The 20766-nt window shown below is 44.4% G+C and overlaps 1 protein-coding gene across 2 annotated transcripts in view; it reads right to left on the bottom strand.

Annotated features, from left to right (window-relative positions):
- Positions 1–284: 284 nt before the first annotated feature.
- Positions 285–20766, bottom strand: part of LOC147905454 (binding protein) — a 50197-nt gene continuing 29715 nt past the window's right edge. Inside the window, exons 14-34 of one of the 2 annotated variants that reach the window (XR_015540784.1) lie at positions 19996–20122; positions 19712–19861; positions 19567–19626; positions 12002–12138; positions 11751–11868; positions 11531–11665; positions 11213–11424; positions 10931–11084; positions 10698–10844; positions 10031–10117; positions 9071–9865; positions 8875–8988; positions 8687–8775; positions 8340–8391; positions 8117–8206; positions 7983–8029; positions 7299–7376; positions 7032–7198; positions 1809–1966; positions 1422–1527; positions 285–1261 (exon numbers count right to left, since the gene is read on the bottom strand). Coding sequence is in view for 1 of the 2 variants with exons in the window: in XM_087372726.1 (XP_087228852.1) it covers positions 1492–1527; positions 1809–1966; positions 7032–7198; positions 7299–7376; positions 7983–8029; positions 8117–8206; positions 8340–8391; positions 8687–8775; positions 8875–8988; positions 9071–9865; positions 10031–10117; positions 10698–10844; positions 10931–11084; positions 11213–11424; positions 11531–11665; positions 11751–11868; positions 12002–12138; positions 19567–19626; positions 19712–19861; positions 19996–20122 (2953 nt within the window). In the remaining variant the exon portion in view is untranslated. Of the gene's footprint in view, positions 1528–1808; positions 1967–7031; positions 7199–7298; positions 7377–7982; positions 8030–8116; positions 8207–8339; positions 8392–8686; positions 8776–8874; positions 8989–9070; positions 9866–10030; positions 10118–10697; positions 10845–10930; positions 11085–11212; positions 11425–11530; positions 11666–11750; positions 11869–12001; positions 12139–19566; positions 19627–19711; positions 19862–19995; positions 20123–20766 lie in introns of both variants that reach the window. The other variant, XM_087372726.1, reaches the window with a different exon arrangement.

Genomic DNA, 20766 nt, shown 5'->3' with positions numbered 1-20766 from the left:
AAACCATACACAAGAATAAGAATCACAGCATTGTTGCTCACAACAAAGGGCAAAAGGAATTTCAGACCAAGTAACCAAATATTTTGATCCCATATGTACCACTCCCAATATATTAGAGAAACCATCGCTACTTCACGATCAAAGACCCTTTAGAATCAAAACCTAAAGAAACAGCATTTATACAAGAATAGCTATCAATCTTAAAACATTGCTCACGGAATTGAACGCTCAAACAACTTTCAAAGGGAGCCGGGTCAAATAATCTGGCGGAATACATCATGTAGGATCTCAACCTGGTACTACTATCAGTGTCTATGTTTCTCAGAACTAAACTAGTATTATTAATGCCAAGAAAAGACAAGGCCCGATCTGAAAAGAACTAAATTGGAGATTTGCAGCAGCAAGCCTTCATCCAACAATGTCCCCATAACATTGAATATAAGCCCAGAATTCTGTAGCCTTTAAATGCATTTCTTAATTGCCACAAAGTGAAATGCTAGGCAACCGAATTTGACCCATTACAATCTTTCCCTTCACAAAAGAGCTCATCAAAATCTTGCACAGGTTGTACTGAGCTTGATATTGAATTTGAGTATAAAACTTACAGAAACTCTGATGTCGTGAGGATACATCTCAAGAACTGTATTCCATGCATCCCAAACGATTAAAAATAATCATTAAAGCACCTCCTCTATCTTACAACTGTCCCATAAAACCTGCTAGACCATCAAGCAAATGTTCCACTTTCTATAGGTTTTACAGCATCTGTTAAGTATCATACAAAAACTGCCTACAGAACACGATTTCCAGTATGACCTACAAGTTGTGGAAAATACACAGGACGCAAAATTTCTAGGCTGACTGTGATCACATATCGATATGATGCACTGTGCCATATCTGAGGTTTTTAACCGCACTGAAAATCCAATTTGACGTATGATTCTGCAGGATAGATACAGCTTCTACATGTAATAGTTCTCATCATCTCTTCCAGGCATGCAGAATAATCACTCTGTACATTCTCTGAACTGAAACGTGCACATAGGCTATGCCTACACGTACATGCATGAAAGCCCCATTTCCCGTGCCAGTATTGCAACAGCCATAGGAGATATCACCCTCCAGTCACTATTGCACAGAATTTCACATCGTCTCTTCTTTTACAAGCTGATAATTGCCTCGCCTCTTACATTTAAAAAATATCCAATGCCAATCAGCTAATTCCTCAAAAAAGAAGTCTTCAGAAGTGAAGCCCAATTTCCTACATTCAAACATATTTTTTAGGATCAACCCTTGACTTTGCATACATCAATTTCTAAACTTGACATCGTATCAGCCCAAAGGCTCCCAAGGGAATAAAAACCCTGTCATCTGCCTTCACTGACATAATCCTTGATAAACAAGTGGTTCACGGAACATACCAGCTGAAAGATCTGCCACATGTAAAATAAGCCTCTTCTATATCACCTAAGCTTTTAAAAAGTACCAATCCTAATGGACCTTCCGCCTTGAGCTCTTCCATGCATCCTGTATGTCAAAGATTTTTCTAATTACAGGCCATTCTAAAAAGGGAGGAGAAAAGAAAAAATCGCTGAAACAAGGTGAATCGGATTCAACGGGCCTGCCCAACAAGGAGGAGAGATGAATGACCAAAAAAGAATGATGCTAAACAAGCAGACGTGGCACACAGCCAGGTAGCCACAAAATGAAGACTCCAAATAATCACAAATGAAAAACATTTTTTGTTTTCAAGATTGAAACTCGTTACTAAGACCTACCCTTAGGAGGGCAGGCCAAAAACAACATACCAATGGTACATCATCCGAGTCTTTGGATGCTGTTGGCGAAGGACTTCCCTCTGCTCCATCATCTTGCTTGATAGGAGCGCTCTTAGACCCTTTCCCAGTAGGCGGTGCTGAAGCTTTCTTCTCTGACCGCCGGACTGATTTTGGTGTTCCCTTTGATGCTGGACAACAATCGCATAACAACATTTCATGGAGTGCTCTCTCTCTCTCTCTCTCTCTCTCTCTCTCTCTCTCTCTCACACACACACAAATTTTTTTGAGGTGAAATCCATGTGTCATTATTATTACAGAAAAAAGTCCCAAAGAAAGGGACTAAAAATAACAAACATCAGAAGACATCATTAATTGACAAGAAAGCAGGATAATCTATGTCCCATGCATGCACACAATCATAAAAGGAATGTCGTAGCGAGGCATGGAAGAACTGATCACCAAAGACCTGATGGTTACAGTCCTTCCAGAGGATCCAAAGTGGCCAATCACAAACCCAATCGAAAAAAAGATCATATCTCGGAAGCTCCTGCCAAAGGAAGCAATGGAAAAACGGTCCTGAAGCAGAGCCGTTGTAGAAAGAACAAGAAATCTCGAGACTCCAGGCAATGCCAAAACAGATGCGGCATAGACTCGCATGTGGACAGGCATCATCGACAAGCGGCAGGAGCAATATGGCGACAGGCTAAAATCTTTCCAAAGGGAAGAACCCCAAGGATAACCCACCATAAGAAAAACTTTTGTCGAAGAAATGTGCTGCAATCTTTTGCGCCACCACCGAGACTCCGTGCCATGTACTAGATGCATTGGCATGATGAGAATGCCAAGGAGGCAACAAGACCTTATATAAAGCTGCAACCGTGATATCAACTAATGGTAGTGCATGGCAAAGACAATCATCTGATTGAAACACCCAATCTTTAAAGCGGCAAGGATCTCAAGACGACATGCTGGCTGAAAATCATGGAGCATCAGTGATATAAACGCCATGTAGGCTTATAATGTTGTCCCAAAGCAAACTTTCTAACAACTGTAGAAAAAAGAGATGACTATACCAGCTGAATCAAGCACATCATCCACACGCCAGATACCTTTTGACCAGAGCGACGAGACCCTTGTAAGGCTAGAGGGGGCATCAAAGCCTTCGACCAATGAAGACTCTCAGCACGCAAAGAGTTACTTACGAGAGTGTCCTTGCCATTCCAATTCGGATGGGAGAGTCCAATCAGCGATCAAACAAGAAACAAAAGGGCATCCCTTTCTATGACCTAAAAGAAAAATCTCTGGAAGACGAGTGCAAAGTCCTCAAATGGAAAGGATGTTCCTATCAAGCCGTCAATTGGTGGAGTCAAAGCAAGAAGTTTTTTATCAAAACCACAAAGAGAAGGGAAGCTTGGCAACCAAAAAATCCTTATTCTTGTAGATTCAGGGAGTTCCAAGAGCATCATTTTAGCAAAGCCGTTCAGCGAGCCAGGTTGTCTCTCACCTCCTCAGATACCATCGCTTAGGTGGAGAGCAACAAGGTGGCCTCAACAGCCACTCTAAAGACAGGATCATCATGGTAAGTTCATCTCTTGGCTCAAGAACACTTTGCCTCATGCTTTGATTTCCACAATCCAAATAGCACACGAGGCATACATAGTCTACATCAACTCAACCAGTACAAAAGTTCGAGCCAAGACCCCCGAACAAGAAGCTTTGCTTCAACAGTACCAAGACATTTTCCTCACATCGAGCCTTCCTCCAGATTTACCACCACCCCCGAACAAGAGGCTTTGCTTCAACAGTACCAAGAAATTTTCCTCACATCCAGCCTTCCTCCAACTTTACCACCGAGCCGGCCAGAGGACCATCATGGGGAACTTGCTCTTGATGGTCAGCTTATTCAGTGTGCAGTAATCCACACACATCCGAGCTGAGTTGTCATTCTTCTTGATGAAACAGATCGGAATTGCATACGCTGGACAGATGAAGCCACTGCGTAACAACTCATCCAACTAATATTCAAGCTCCTTCTCCATCGTCTTACTGAGACGGTAAGGATGCTTGCTGAGGGGTGATGATCCAGGAACGTCAACTACATCTTGGAGTGCCTGACGGGACCAAGATGTTCTCAAAGATTGATCTGAAGAGTCACCACCACATCCAGATTCATGAGCCGGATATCCAAAAGATGGCCTTCTGTACGGAGAAAGCCTAGCATGAGTTCGTCATGATGCCCTTCGGTCTTCTCCCAAGGGCACCCACGTCCTTCAATTGTATGCTGCTCCAGATCTTCAAACCTTTAATGGGTAAGAGTGTCTTTGTGTTTCTAGAATAGAAGACATTCTAGCTTTCTCAAAGAGTCCAGCATAGCATGTAAAGCACGTTCAGCAGGTTCAACTTTTGAAGGACAACAAGTTGTACATCCACTGCTTGGAGGAAGTACATTACTTGGGGTTCATCATTACTCCAATAAGTGTCCGCATGGACCCACATAAGGTGAAGGATATAGTGGTGGAGTGAGAGGTGCCTACCATAGCTCAGGTGGCATTTGCAAGGCATATAGGAAACATATCAAGGACTCTCTCACTGACCTTCTACAAGAAGTAAAACGAAATAGCCTATCACCATTACTCCAGCAGCTCTTTCAACCTTCGACCGGCTGACGTAGGCAATCATTACTGCACCATGCCTAGCATTGGGACAATGGGATCAACCCTTAGATGTACAGACCGATGCCAGTGATTATGCCATTGGAGCAATTCTACAGCAAAACAATCACCCAGTCGCATTTGATGGACACAAGTTGATTCTCGCAGAGACCAGATACTCCGTGTACGACAAGGATTTATGTGCAGTCATCCATGCCCTCAAGACATGGAAAAATGTTTTATATGGTCAAGAATTCACAATCCAAACACATCATCAGGCCTTGTGGTGGCTTCAGACCATCAATGGTCTGATCGCCAGACCAAATGGACCCAGACATCTCACCAGTTTGGCAGCATGATCAAGTATCAACCAAGATCAGAGAATGTTATGGTAGATGCTCTTAGCAGACGAGGGATGGTCACCTTTATTTCCATAGAACAGGAGTCCTCTCTAACAGTGCGCAACTGTTACCATACGAATCATAACACACCGTACAAAGTCATGCTGAAGCACGACCAGACGACTATGATAGACATGACAGGTGATTATTCTTCAAAGGACGCCTATGTGTGTTGCCTCCATACCATGCTACAATTCTCTATGATATTCACGATTCTTCAACAGGCGGACGCAGAGGAGTTGCAAGCACTCTCGAGAAGATCAAGCGTAAATTTTTCTCGCCTCATTTACGTAATGATGTTCATCAATATGTATCTCATTGGAAGTGAAGGTATCCCACGAGAAGCTGCCAATATTACTTCAGCCCCTTGAGATTCCAGATCAGCCTTTTGAGCAAATTAGCATGCATTTTGTTACAGACCTTCCACCAGCTATTGGTACCCGGAATACCGTGTGCCTAACCATTGTTGACAGGTTTCACAGATTTGTCATGCTTATTCCATGCAAGGGCACCATTGACGCACAAGACACATCTTGTCTTTTTCTCAAATGGTGGTATCCCACGTGTGGCATGTCCCGTATCATTGTTCCCACAGGGATTCCAAATTCACCAATCATTTTTTGTTATGTGCGCACATGTGTTCAGTGGGGACGCCCACAATGACTAGGATTAGTCCAGAGTTGATTTTTTGCATGCAAAGCGCTAACAATAAATGGGTGCCATGGTTATGCGCTTTATTTAATTGTTGCAGGTATAAGGAAGGTTCTAGACTTGGGCATTGCAGAGCCTCGCGAGCGACTAGGAGTTATTCTCGAGACCAAGTGCTAAGAGGACCTTACCCAAGGACATGGGATTAGAATTAGGCTAGAAATTGGACAAGTGGCATGTTGCCTCTAATCCGGGAGCCTTGAGCTCTTGTAAATATTGCACTTTTTGAATTTCTGAACACAGCTCTACGCTGAACTCTCTGTACAAAATCCTTCTAGTAATAAAATACCTTGGGGCGGTCCAGCCCGAAATGTTGTCATGGGCCCTAGTTGTTTGCACAGAGAGAGAGAGAGAGAGAGAGAGAGAGAGAGAATTTGTCTGCAAATTACATGAAAATTGAGAGAGGTGAACAGCGCAGGAAATTGATAAGAGGATTACAGCCCAGTCAACAAATGGCATCAGCACAGCAGGCACCATGTCAACGACGACATCAGCAGCCATGTGGCTGGTCAATGACTATGCAGGGGTCAATGGAGAGCCTTCAGTTGGTGCAGTAGCAGCAGGGGTCGGGTACACCAGTCGGCCATTTCAGGGGCCCAAGGGGCCTATTAAAGGCAGTCCCTTAGCCCTCATTCTTCATCCTGCTCTTGGGCCTTCAGTGGCTCAGTTCAGCAGCCAGGAATCCCAGCAGCAGACCAACAGGGCAGCCTAGACCTACAAGTATCATCATAGCCTATACGTACGCATGCACGCATGCGCGCGCCAGGAATCCCAGCAGCAGACCAACAGGGCAGCCTAGACCTACAAGTATCATCATAGCCTATACGTACACACACACACGCGCGCATCATAGCCTATACGTACGCATGCACGCATGCGCGCGCCAGGAATCCCAGCAGCAGACCAACAGGGCAGCCTAGACCTACAAGTATCATCATAGCCTATACGTACACACGCACGCACACACGCGCGCGTGTGTGTGTGTGTGTCTGATGTCATGTTGGGCTCCTCATTCAGGGGAAGCTTCTATGTAATATAAAGCATTAAAAAATTCACCCCCCAAAAAAAAAGTGTGTATGTGCTATCTACACACACACACATATAACCATTTAGCAAGAGCTGATCTTCATGAATACCCTATTGGTTTTCTTATAATTAAAGCCACGGTGAATCACGAGACTATTGTGCATGCTTTTAGCATAAATCCTACATACAAACACAGCAACCTGTTGAGGCTTCCACATATACATACGATAGCTTGCATCAATCTAAAACTTAAGTATAAGAGATGCGCTTTACATATACATACATGTAAATAGGTAAACATATACTTGTATAATCAATTCATTTTAAATTTAAAAATAGCCAATATAAGTGAATCTGGTAATTAAATTTTTTCCTTCACCCAATGAGATTTAGAATTTTGAAGGGGGGATCCTTAATTTTCTCCTTAATTGGAAGTGAACAGGAAGTACACAGACAGCCATCTGAACCTGTATTTGGTGTCTGCTCCCCATCAGCATCCTTGTGTCTTGACTTGCCATACAGTTCCGTGTCTTCATTTTGGTCCAAACCATCACTTGGGCCTGCCTCAGAGCTCTTCACATGATCAACACCCTCATTCTTTGCCTCCTTGCGAGGCTTGGGTGAGCTTGCAATGCTGTTCCAAGACAACAAGGGGATGCAATAATGGTACACCAGCAATACAATTAATTCAGCAACATAACACAGGTACAAAACTGCACGGACAAAATGCTTACCTTTTCTGGGGAGACTCTCCCTTCACATTCCTTTTGACCTGGCCCTTTGCACTTGAAGCCGTTTTCTTCTTAGCCTGCCTATATAAGGTTCAGCACAAACACTTCGTTTAGAGTAGGGTGCATAGCATGCCAATACAGTCCCCAATCAATAACCCTTCAGCAAGTATACAATTGGACAGAGAAGGGGTCAAACTTCTTTATCAGCTGCACTCCTTTGTTGATACACACGAAAAACTACAACTTGCCGATTAAAGCAAAACAAAAAATCGTTTGCTATCATTCCAGACAGCAACAAAAAGTTGAGGGCTGGTAAGAGATTTCCAAATAATATAAAGCGTACCACTTTTCTTTCACGCATGCAAAGGAATTACTCTGGGCCTCTTGTGCAAAACCAAAAAAAAAATGTGTACTCATAGTTTCAGACAGCAGAAGAGGGCCAATTATAGACTTTTACAACATACATTTCCCGCATGCATAATAACAGCATATCATGCACACATACACAGGATTATGTTAACATCCATTAGTCTGTATCTCACATCTACATTCCAAGTACACCAAGGCAAGGAGTGACAAAAATAGCCTTATGCATCCCTGCACAACTTAACAAATGTATTGTAAAAGCACATGCCCATTTTCCAGTCAAATCCAATTGAGAAGGATCAATATAGATTCAACACTCACGGGCTCTGCTGCAATGGAGCTGGCGTTGAAGGTGATCCTGGTTGATCCTGAAATATCATGGTAAATTGAAAAACGTTTACAAAAAAGGTCATCTAATTCATTGGGAAATAGGATTATATCAACATCGTACTCACATCGTGTGCTAGTTCATTACTGCTATCGAGAATCTCCCAACGTTGTTTATCCAGCTTAAGTACTTCCACATCTCCATCTTCATAGACAACCTGGGGGGGGAAAACCCAAACTTGATTCTTGCTGGGATCTTATGGTTGCACATGTAAGAGAGAGAAATGGAGACCTGACACTTTTCCAAAGGTATCCTTCTAAGACAAATACACAATTTCCTGTGTCACCTACCTTGTGTTTTTTTTTGGATGCATCAAATGACTCAATAACTCCCACATAGAATCTGCACATGAAGATTGTGAGAAGGGGAAAAATATGTGCACTCAAAAAGATGATTAACATCTTTGATTTTCACAAGTATATGACCAGTAAAAAAGTACAGAGAAATTACATCAGATGTCGGCTCACACACACACACACACGCACGCACACATGAGTGCACAATCCACATAGCTGAAATAAACCAACTTAACAAATTTTTATGACTCTACATGTTACTTTCTGTGTTACTATACATTACTTTACCCAGGTCGACTAAACCAATATCTAGACAATGAAGATAAGAATCATGTACATACTTCTTGTCTATGGGCCACCAGACCTTTATTCTGCAACCCACGAGCTTCTCATTTTCAACATCCGTCTTATCTTCCTTTGAGTCAGGACTCTATAAAAGAAAGAATAGACATTATGGTACACACACCAAAGGCAACAGATCAAAATAATGATGCAGAAATCTTTTGGAAATGGTGAGCTTCTTGCAAACCTCTAATCCAGAAATGTTAATCTTCTTAGCTGATCTCCTTGGGGTTTCACGAGGACTCTTGGTCACCGAAGCCTCAGCCTTGTCACCTCCCTCACTTCGCCTGCCATCCACAGCCTACCACAGGAAATAAAAGAAGTAAGATCTTGACTCCTAAAAACAAGATCCTTCTTACATTCCACACTCTCCTCCACCCTACCTTTCTTGCACGACGACCTTCACGCTTGTTGCCGTCAGCAGATTCAGGTATGACACCTTGTTGTCCAAGCTGCGGACTCCCCACAGGTGACTCTTGTGCAGACTCTGGCTTAAGCTTCTTTATTGATATCCTTACTGGTCTTTTACTAGACCCAGGAGTCTCAGGCTCAGGTTTCCCACCTGTTTCAGTAGTAGTGATTGCAGACTTGGATTCGATCTCAGCAGAAGGCACATCATCATCCTGCAATAAGTCATCCTTTCTGTTGCCTCCCTTTGGTCGCCCTCGCTTTCGCTTCTCAGATAACACGCTCGAAAGTGTCTCCTCTGATCGCCCACGTTTTACATCAGGGGAAGAAACTTCTCCGTTCTCTTTACTTGATCGACCTCGTTTCCGTTTAGAAGAAGTCGGTGTCGCCAATTTCTGTGCATCTGCACCTGTTTCTTCCAATTTTGTAGCAGTTTCTGTAGGCTTATTTTTCTCCCTTTGATTCTTTTTACGCCCCTGAGGCTCTTTCCTTTCATTGGCTTTGGAACGCTTTTCCTCCGATGTCCCTGTAACCTTGATTCGTTTATGTGAAACCTTGTTCTCCTCCTCTTCGGAAGAGCCGTTATCAGCCCTTCCTTGCTTTACACCAGGACTTTTTGCCTGCAAAGGCTTGGGAGACGAACTGGCATCCTTTTCTGCAATTCCCTCCAACATCCCAGTAACCTTGATTCGTTTATGCGATGCCTTGATCTCCTCCTCTTCTGAAGAGCCGTTATCAGCCCTTCCTTGCTTTACACCAGGACTTGTCGCCTGCAAAGGTAAGCAACATGGCAATGATAAAACATCTAAATATATGCTTTGACCAAATCTCCTTTACAATAACAGTAATGCAAGCTCACAATGACCAATACGATTGACAAACAATTGCAGATTTTGCATTTAAAAGCTGTCAAACAGCTGACAGGTCTACATTACCAGAACCAGCTGGAAAGGCAATGAGGCTTTCATCCGGAAAAGAGCGTCGCCTTCTCGTAAACTAGTTGGCAGATGGGACCCATCCTCCTGATCACAGACATGTACAATCAAGCCCTGCTATCTCAATCCATTGTAGTATGTAGAGCGAAATTATCGAGCAAAAAACGAAACTAAATACCCCAACCATGCCTGCACTGTCAAAACTTAAATGCAAAATCTTGACAGATTAGACATCTAGAAGAGCTTAGATTGCTAGGCAGGAATTACAGATGCAGACGACTATGCCTATCCAAATACTTTTACAATGTGTAACAAATAAGACTGCTAACATTACCAGGTTGCTACACTTGAGCTATTGAAGCACAGGCACGTCCAATCTTCACGTCAAAATAATGAAGACTTTCCTTTTAGATGAATTACGGATTCAAAAGATTATGCACATCGAATGTACTTTTACTTTGTGCAAATACAAATAAGGCTGTTAACATTAACAGGTCACTACTATTAAATCACAGGCACATCCGTACTGCATCAGGATAATGAACAGCTTTCCCTTAACGAGAAACAGGCCAAAAGCATAGTAGGAACCAGTCCTGACAAAAAGCAAAACAACAACAGCAGCTACAAAAATGTTCGACTGAACAAAAGAATGTGCACTGCTAATCACCTTTTGCATGCCCTCTTCTGCACCCTCAACGGCCTTGTATATTGACTGGGGAAGGATGATACTCCCTACATCATTCACCTTAGAAAGGTCGCCCCCTGCCAGGTCTTTAGTAATCACAATCCCCATGTCACAAAGAATGTGAGTGTTCTGCAACAACAGAAACAAGGAGTGAGAAAAACAGGCAAGTGAGATCAAAGCAAAGAGCACAGTCACACAATTGCAAGCATCGATACCTCACTTCTTGAGTCGTCAACTGCATCTATAGCATGTTTCATTGCACGAAATATGGCAAGAATTACTGAGACATTATCAAGCTCCTCCTTTTTGCTCTCGTAGCGACCCTCTCCATCTTGATTTAACAATGCCCAAATAAAGAAACCTAACACCCTGGGGAAATAAAAAATACTTACAGACCATTATTGAACATACCCGCACTCCAAATGAGAAAACGGAAAGAGAGAGAGAAAAAAATGTGTAGTGTTGTTTGAATCACATCAATAAGGCACAGGTCTTACTTGAAGAAGGGATCTAATGCTTCCGAGGTTGGACCTCCATCACTTATACGGACAAATTCAGCTGACTGTGCAAGAACATGGACAAGATAGAAAAGTACATATTCTGGGTAGTAGGTTATCAAGGGTGCATCCGACTGCCCAGAAACAGAAGCCTGCCTCAGCCGGGCATCTCGACGGGAAGTTTCAACAAAGTCAAGGACGTACTGCCTGACCTGCAAACAGTCAAAAAGAGGTCTTTATATCCACCATCTAAACATACATTTCGGAGCGTCAACCTGCTGAACAAGGAGAATTTATTTCTCATATTGAGGCCCTTACTTCTGCAAAAAGATCTTCAGTTTTATCAAAGACACTTAGAGCAAAAGCACATGCATATTTATGGGGTATCGCTCGTTCCTTCAAGAACTGGTGTACTTTCCCCAAAAACTGCCTACGCACATGAGCTGAGGAATCCTGAAATGTAAGCATGTAACAAGTAAGAATCAATCAGTTTGTTCACGACAAGCAGAGCAACAAAATCAAAGAAAAAAATCCTTACCTTAGCCACCGATACAGTGGAAAAAAATAGCTGGGGTGATATTTGACTGTCCCATCGCCTTGAAAGGCGTAATATTCCTTTGGCAGCTGCTAGACGGAGGTGTGCCTTATCCACCTCACTGTCAAGTGAGTAGAAAGTCAGATGTTTGAGTAGCAACTAAGTGAGAAACTGTGAAGCAAATAAAGAGAGAACCATTTCATGCGCACAATGCTAATTAGAAGCAACCCACACCCAAAAAGAAGTGAAATTACCTTGATTTGATTTCATCTGAAACTTCCCCACACTCCAAAAACTTTGCTAAAATTCCAAACACCCCTTTGATCCTCTGCATTTGATGGGCATCCTTGCTTGGAAGAAAACTCTTGACCAGCGTTTTCAGACCAAATATCTGCAATACACAAAAAACCTCAGTTCTGACAAAGTTCCACCTTCACCCCAAAGAGAAAGGTATCTTATTGGCAGCTGAAAATTTGTTCAGCTCAGTGGGTCATAACATGTCCCTCCCTCCACAAAAAACCTCAGTTCTGAGAAAGTTCTACCTTCACCTCTCTCTCTCTCTCTCTCTCTCTCTCTCTCTCTCTCTCTCTCTCTCTCTCTCTCTCTCTCACACACACACAGAGCACAGGATCATGAGGGCCTTCAGACAGAGCACTTCGCAAATAGCAAAAGGTTCTAGCACCAATTCTTGCACATATGTTTAACCTTGCAGTTTGTCACGGCTTCCCACCGGCATGGAGCACCACCACTATCATACCGATACACAAAGCAAGAGACCTCATGGACACCAAGAACTATCGCACCCTCGTGATTGGCCACACATTGGCCAAGATCAATGGATCAATACTAGAGAGGGAGATCACTAGTCATGCAGAGACACGGGGGCAACGAGCACTAGGGCAAGCAAGATTCAGGAGGGAGCACTCTACTCTAGACCACATTTTCACTATGAGAGCTTTCATTAAGGAGGCGAGGTTCAGACATTAGAAAGTCTACACATGTTTCATAGACTTTCGAAAGTCTTTTGACACTGTCCCATGATCCTGCATGATCAGGAGACTACAAGGGATGCAGATTCCAAAGACGCTGATCTAGGGTGTGATGAGCCTACATGAGTCAATCAGAGGTAAGGTCCGTGCTCCACGCGGTCTATCAGATTGGGTCAAGAGCACCATTGGGGTGAAGCAGGGCTGCCCTCTCTCACCGACTCTCTTTGGACTCTACATCAATGAGATCACATCTTTCATAGATCGCCTAGGGGGTGAGGTTCATTACTAGGTGATCTCCTCATACAGATATTGTTATATCCTCTTCGACGAAGGGGCTGCAGAGAGATCTGGAGGCATTAGAGGCATCTTGCAAAGAGAGACCTGACGGTCAACCTTGGGAAAACTAAGGTTATGATCTTCAACACCTCACGAGCAATGATTCGCCAACTTAGGTTCACCTATCGTGGCGAGCCAGTGGAGATAGTGCAGTCGTACACATATTTGGGAGCAGTCTTCACAGGACCCATCTTCACGATGACCCATGCAACCCAAGCACAGCTCACATGACGACGTAGTGTTTTGGCTAGACTAAAGCGACAGTGCTTCTAGGCGCACTTCCAGGATCCACCGACGAAGGGCTCGCTTTTTGACACACTAGTGCGACCGACTGCCATGTATGCAGCACCGTTTTGGGGATGCGATCTTCCAAGGATAGACTAGAGGACTACGAGATCCGAGGGTGCTACCACTGTCTCTACTTGGAGGGGAGTGGCTTCGGCCCTGTCACGACTGATCCATTTCCATGAGTCGATCTGTATTGGGCTTTATTTGATGGAGATGCGTCGGCACAGGGAGACACTCTTGCGACAGATCAGAAAGCAACAGGGGATGGCCAAACCACCACAAGACATAGAAGATGACCGGGCACAGCAACACGTCACAAACTTCTATACATTTGATGTCAGCCCCAGGACACAATGGAGTGGAGGAGAAGCTAGCCGACATGAGAGCAGTCTCGATGAGCAACCGGCACAATACCACTAAGAGGGGCGGAGAGACCACATGCGTGACAGAGAGTCCCCAGAATACACTCTATTGAGGTCCGACCTATCACAGCTTTCCTCAGGGGAGACTGACAGAGACGAGAGGTCACTCTGGACATAGCTCAAAAAGTCCAGAGAGTGAGGAGACCAGGTCTCCCGCCGCAACGCGAGACAGCTCGACAGACACACATACGAGACATCTTCGCAGCCCACCAAAGAGCCGTCACTATACCACGCTTTGGTTTCTGATTCTGTTCTAAGTCCCACGGCCAAGACTGACTTGTTTTTCAGTTTGTTCCGACAGAGGACCAAACCTCTGACTTTTGAGGAGTTTGGGTCCGTTATTGCTACAAGAAGAAGCTAGGGAGAAGCTCTACAACAACGACAAAGATGACAAGGCGTTGTTGGCTAAGGATTACGCTAGCAAAGGGAAGGGCAAGTCTAACAATGGCAAGTCCAAGAAGGATGACTCTGATGATGACGACAATTCCAAGAGGAAGCAGAAGAAGTGCTATTGTGACACACCAGGTCATTTTGTGAAGGATTGCAAAAAGAAGAAGGTGGATCGAAAAAACAAGTGGAAGGAGTCCGACTCAGATTCAAAGGGTGTGGAATCACAAACTTCTTTACTTAAACAGAGTTCCTCACATCCAAATGGCAGACACATCAGTAGAGGCGTGAACCAATCTGAAGGATTTGAACGAGAAAGATAACACATCCCGAATCTTACTTCTTCAGCATCAGGTCTACAACCTGAATATAGATGAGGGAGATTCGGCACATGACCACTTGACAAAGGTCAAGGTGGTGAGGGATCAACTGGCATCAGTTAGTCAGAAAATGGACTCGTGCCATTTGGCCTTGATGGTATTGAGGAGGCTACGTCGGAGTTTCAAAAGCTTTGTTACGACTGTGACAGCACGACAGAGGACCAAACCTCTGACTTTTGAGGAGTTTGGGTCCGTTACTACTACAGGAAGAAGCTAGGGAGAAGTTCTACAACAACGACAAAGAAGACAAGGCGTTGTTGGCTAAGGATTACGCTAGCAAAGGGAAGGGCAAGTCTAACAATGGCAAGTCCAAGAAGGATGACTCTGATGACGACGACAATTCCAAGAGGAAGCAGAAGAAGTGCTATTGTGACACGCTAGGTCATTTTGCGAAGGATTGCAAAAAGAAGGTGGTGGATCGGAAAAACAAGTGGAAGGAGTCCGACTCAGATTCAAAGGGTGTGGAATCACAAGCTTCTTTACTTAATGTGCATCAAATAGATGTGCAAACTCATCAATAGACAATAATCCAGCCAAATATAGAAACCATCAAAACAATATATTTCCATCCAAAGCGCCACAATACAAAAGAGATAGATCTAAAGTCCCATCAGAGTGTGGTCCTTTAATCTTACCACAAGGTAATCCTACTATCTGCCATATATTTCTACACTTGAGCCTTGAGTGCTCCACCTCGAGCGTATGTAGACTCTTTGTCCATATCACAACACCTCGCTGCCTTGGAAGACAGCCAAGGTCCAGCCCCTAGGGAGCTCAGTTTGCAGCACACCTTCAACTCTCCTCCACCTCGAAGATGAGGCCCAAGGGAATGCCTTCAGGCTGCTCCTGTCTGCTCCTCTTTCTGCTGAACTGTTGGATGAATTATGAGGCCCCGGGCCTCTCCATTTATAGGCCCCAAGGCCTGGTCAAAATAGCCGACTGGCAGCCAGCCCCTCAATGGCCAACCAGTCTGCTCCAAGAAACCTGACCTGGTTGGCTTCCCAACCAGGGCCCTGTATAAGGGCTTTCACTAGCCCTTTCCAAGCCTTTGTTCCAGGTCATAAAGCCCTCCATTTTGCTGCAAGGTCCAGACCCTCCTGTCCTGCCTTGGTTCAGGCCTGGTAGGCTGTCTCTGACAAGCGCTACCAGCCCTTTCTATGGCTGACCAGGCTTGCTGGCTCCCCCTCCATCAGACATATGCAGGCGCCTGTGCTGCCCTGCTGGTTCTGCCTCTTGCAAGGCTCCTTCCAGCCCCGTACAGCCACGTGGCATCCCCCGTACTGTTGCTGACATCGTCGCCACATCAGTGGCTCCTTTCTTTCTCTGATCTCTACCCCCATGGCAGCCATAGCGCTGCCCATGTGGCCTTCTCTCAAAACCTAGGTCCACCCCCCCCCCCCCCCAAATGCTCTTCTCATATGGGGGCTTATAGATGGGGAGGTGAACTTTCCAACAGCAACCTCCTTTAAATTTGATGCAAACCTCACCCATACCTCAGAGACACTTATATTAATGATCAATGATGATGCCACCAGATCATTCCCCACAACTTGATCCATAGTACGCATTTCAGTTGGTAAGATGACATAGAATACATGGTTTGATGATGAGTTCCAAGAGATGAGATCTCACCTCATACGGGAGCAGGCCTTGGGACATTTAATGAGGTCTGAGACACAGCGACGTCAGACAAAACACACGGGCATTCCTCTCACATAGGATAGATGAGGTGATTCGATCTAATTGAGTAGGTGACCCCACCTTTGCATGGGGACTCCTATCTAAGGGGAAGTCATCTATTCCCATAACAGACACAGATATGTGACACACTTATGCGACATCTTTGTACGACATTCGTCACGAAGTTCTATTATCCCAAGAAAAAAAGAGAAATCTTTACTAGATTGACTTCAGTCAAAGAAAGTTAACTTCGGTTAACTCGCAAGAGTTTTATTTTTCTTTGCTTTGCATTGATTAAGAAAACTGTGGGAACGCCCACAAGGGACTCAGAATAGTCCAAGAATCAGAATGCATGCATTTGTCCAATGTATAATGGGTTAAAGTATTGGCCTTTGTTTATCGAATATGTAGAACCTGTGCAACAAGGCCCAAATTTTAAGAGGCAAGTGCCAAAAAGCAGGTCCCACGAGCAAAAGCACCAAGAAAGTGACTCTCCACTTTAAAAAGGGCCCCCTAGAGTCAAAAACGAAATTCAGCGCCAAATTTGGGAAAATAAAGCCCAAAGGCCAACTTTATAAAGAAAAGCAAGCCCCAACTTTCTAGAGCCCATGCTTTTGGGCAGGTAGCCTAATAAAGACCTTCAGGGGCGTTCACGACCTAGTGTATGTATTCTCTGTTTTTTCTCCCCTCTCAGTTTGTTTTGTTTCTCAAAAGAAATATGCTTTTGCTTCCCATCTAATGAAGCTATTAGATGCTGTTTTTTCTTGTTATCTGTGAAATTCAAAATCTATCTTGGTGATTATCTGCAGAAAAGTGCGGATCCAGGCTGTGTTGCTACCAGAAGTGATTCGTTTTTAGGGTTTCTCGTACGATTACAACATCTCAGTTCAAGCACCTTCTATCCTCTTCACCAACAGGCCTACAGAGACACCTAGAGGCCCTAGAGGCGTTTTGCACAGAAAGAGAGACTTACTTAACAATCAACCTTGGCAAGACCAAGGTTATGATTTTCAACGCCTCAAGGGCTACTAGTGCTTCATCAACACAGATTCACTTATCGAGGGGAGCCAGTGGAGATTGTGTAGTCATATTGCGGGAGTCGTCTTCACAATGACCCATGCAACTAGGGCACGACTCACACGAGGACAGGAAGCCCTAGCTTGGCTAGAACAACAAAACTTTCTAACACACTTCCGAGACCCTTGACAAAGGGATGGCTACATCGATACTCTTGTGAGACCGAAAACCATGTATGCATCAACCTTCTGGGGAGTGACCTATCAACGACCGAGTGGCGACGATTCGAGAGGTTAAGAGATTATGGGCACGACTCACACGAGGACTAGTCTTCACAATGACCCATGCAACTAGGGCACGACTCACACGAGGACAGGAAGCCCTAGCTTGGCTAGAACAACAAAACTTTCTAACACACTTCCGAGACCCTTGACAAAGGGATGGCTACATCGATACTCTTGTGAGACCGAAAACCATGTATGCATCAACCTTCTGGGGAGTGACCTATCAACGACCGAGTGGCGACGATTCGAGAGGTTAAGAGATTATGGGGTCCAAGACGCTTTGAAGTACGCCCTCAGCCCCCCATCAAATCGTGCAAGAAGCGTTCCCACCACGACCCCACTCCATATTGATGCCATCTTCTAGACACTCACTTATGTCCACAGGGTTACTAGATCGAGAATACCAAGGTTGACACTAGGTTTGCATGGCCTGGTACGCACGCATATCCACATGGTTAGCTAGTCAGGGTATACATATGGGGGACGGGTATACAGATGGGTCCCATGTGATGAGATCAACCGTATTATACAGTTGGCCCTACTCCCAGCGCCATACATCACGGACCCTTTTTTTTTTTGTGCGTGTGTGCGTGTGTTTTTAAAAAAAAGGGGAGGGGGGGCGGGGGGGGCATCCTCATCCAGTCAAAGGACTACCGAAACTTTCATTACAGCACTTGCAAAAGATAAGGAAGGATGCTTATACAAAATGCTAGCTACAGTACCAGATAAGCATGCCATGTCAGCTCAACCGCAGATAGGCATGTTGTGCCTAAGAAGTTGAAGAAGGGTATGCTCTTATTACTCTACAATCCTAAATTGGGGCCTCTCAAAACGAATTTCAAGATGGGATGGAATGGTCCCTTTAGATTTTCACCTCCAGTTGGCCGTTGTGACTCCTGCATGGACTTTGCAATCCTAGATTTCCTACCTCCTTACTTCGGTTGATATTGTAGTTTATCAACCAGTCCGGTGTAGATTAGCATCAGTCGAACCACTGTAAATAGCTGCTCTCTGCTTATCTCCCCCATTTAAGAATCCTCCTTGGCATGTTTGAAGGGTCCAACATCTGAAAGCTCTAAAGATCCACGAGTAAAGGGAAGAGCAGAAGGCATGCTTAAACTGCAATAGCCCATCGGATCCAGAGATCAAGACAACCACATCCCCCACCATAGCACGAGACAGCTCGACAGATGCAAATCTGAGATATTCTCGCGGTCCACCAGAGAGCCACTACAGTGCCGGGTTTCGGTTCCTGAGCCACAGCTTTCAGCTTGAATTTGTGTTCTCGTTGTTTGAGCTCTTTCATCTTTTTTTTAGCATAGTCTAGTTCTCAACAAGGGCCCTGGCGCACCCTTTGCTTCAGCCCTTCGAGGCTTGTATGAGTTACTTTTTGCTTGATGTACTTTGTCCCATAGGCCCACGAGGCCTCTCTCTCTCTCTCTCTCTCTCTCTCTCCCCCCCCCCACGTCGCGAGACAGCTCGACAGACACAGATACGAGAGCTTCTCACATCTCATCAGAGTGCCACCAAGTTACCTGGATATGTGGAACATGAGCATGTACTAGGAGTGCTAGCCCTGAGTGCCTGACACGCTTATGTTACTTTGCTACTCTAGTGTCTTGCTTTGCTCACTAAATGAGCATGTTAGTATGTTAGCTTTTGCTTTCAGCAAGGGTCTTAGTGAACCCTTTGATTCAGCCCTCAGTGGCTTGTATGAGGTACTTCTTGGGTTCGCACTTTGTCTCATAGGCCCGCGAGGCCTCTCGCAGACATCTCTCTCTCTCTCTCTCTCTCTCTCTCTCCCCAACAAGCGCGCACACTTTTTTTTGCGAAAACTCTCTATACACACACACACGAGATGATATAAATGTGTGCATATATATGCACATACATGCCTGCATGCATGCCTGACAGAGATAGATAGATAGACAGATAAACAAACAGATGGGAGCACTCACGCACACACGCACACGCACGCACGAGCATGCACACATACCACACGACTTCCTACAAGTGCTATCAGCGACATTGTATACCTTCAATCGAGTCACTTCACTGGCATCATGTAGATCAGCTTTCATATCTTCTGTTTCCGCCTGCCAAGTCATGCAAAACTGATGATCAGCACAAACCGACAAATCAGACATTCAGTACACAATCAAATTATTGTACAGGACTTACACTATCCCTTCTGAAAAGGTCCCGCACAAGAAAATTAACAAGATCTTCCTCACGTGTTTCAAAAACTGACATTGCATGCTGGGCTATGCAGCCCAAAGACTGTAGGACAGTTGGAAGATGTGCACCAGTCTCTAAGAGATCAACAAGCTTCTGAAAAGACAAACTAAAAGTGTAAGTTATGGCCAAGCATATATGGCATATTGACACTACCAATCAACCTCACATTGTCGAAAACAGAAGCACATTTCAAGGAATATGATCCATAGCTCATGTAGATGGCCTACCCTATACAGTGCTGAAAGTGCCTTCAATCCAGGATCACTGGTGATCGCAGCAAGCGCTTGAACTGCATATTTAGCTTGCTTGCGGCTTCCCTCAATACAGAGTTTTTCGAGCACCAAATCAACAGACCTGTAATTGCAATTAATAAGAATGAGGGATTAAGGTCAGATTGGAGCACAGATGATAGAATGACTGAAAAGTTCAAATTGGAGAAAATTTATTAAGGCCATATGGGACAATACGTAAAAAGTAAGAATTTCCCGGTCACATGAACAAGGAATCAGAAACACCCCTTGCAAGGAAGATAAGTATATACAAAGACAAAAAACAAGGGAGCACATGATGTGCTCCACAGCACTGCCTTCTTAACTTTATGGACTAGATCAATAGTTGATAGATGGGGGAAGGGGGGGGGGGGAGAGAGAGAGAGAGAGAGAGAGAGAGAGAGAGAGAGAGAGAACCCAAGAATAGAAAGAGTTAATGGAGGGGATTAGTGTCCAAAATTGATTGGCAGGATGGGATGAGTGTTCGACAGTGACTGGGAGGACACTTTTTTGAAGTTAGCAGAGTGTTGACTTTCAAGCAGCGCTAATAAAGGATTTGTAAGAATCACAAGAACAAAATATAAATATATACAAAAAGAAAAAAAGAAAAAGATTTGCTGATAAGCAGGCACAAGTAAGACTATGCCAGCAAACAGAAAAGGGAAAAGCTTCCATAGATTTCAGTGTCTTTCAAAGGTCAGGAATTTCAGGAGTCAACACTGTGCATTA

Source organism: Dipteris shenzhenensis, chromosome 1, assembly GCF_047967505.1.
Source record: "Dipteris shenzhenensis isolate YYH24624 ecotype China chromosome 1, Dip_SZ_1.0, whole genome shotgun sequence".
Lineage (NCBI taxonomy): Eukaryota > Viridiplantae > Streptophyta > Polypodiopsida > Gleicheniales > Dipteridaceae > Dipteris > Dipteris shenzhenensis.
This window is presented reverse-complemented; position numbering and strand designations above follow the sequence as displayed.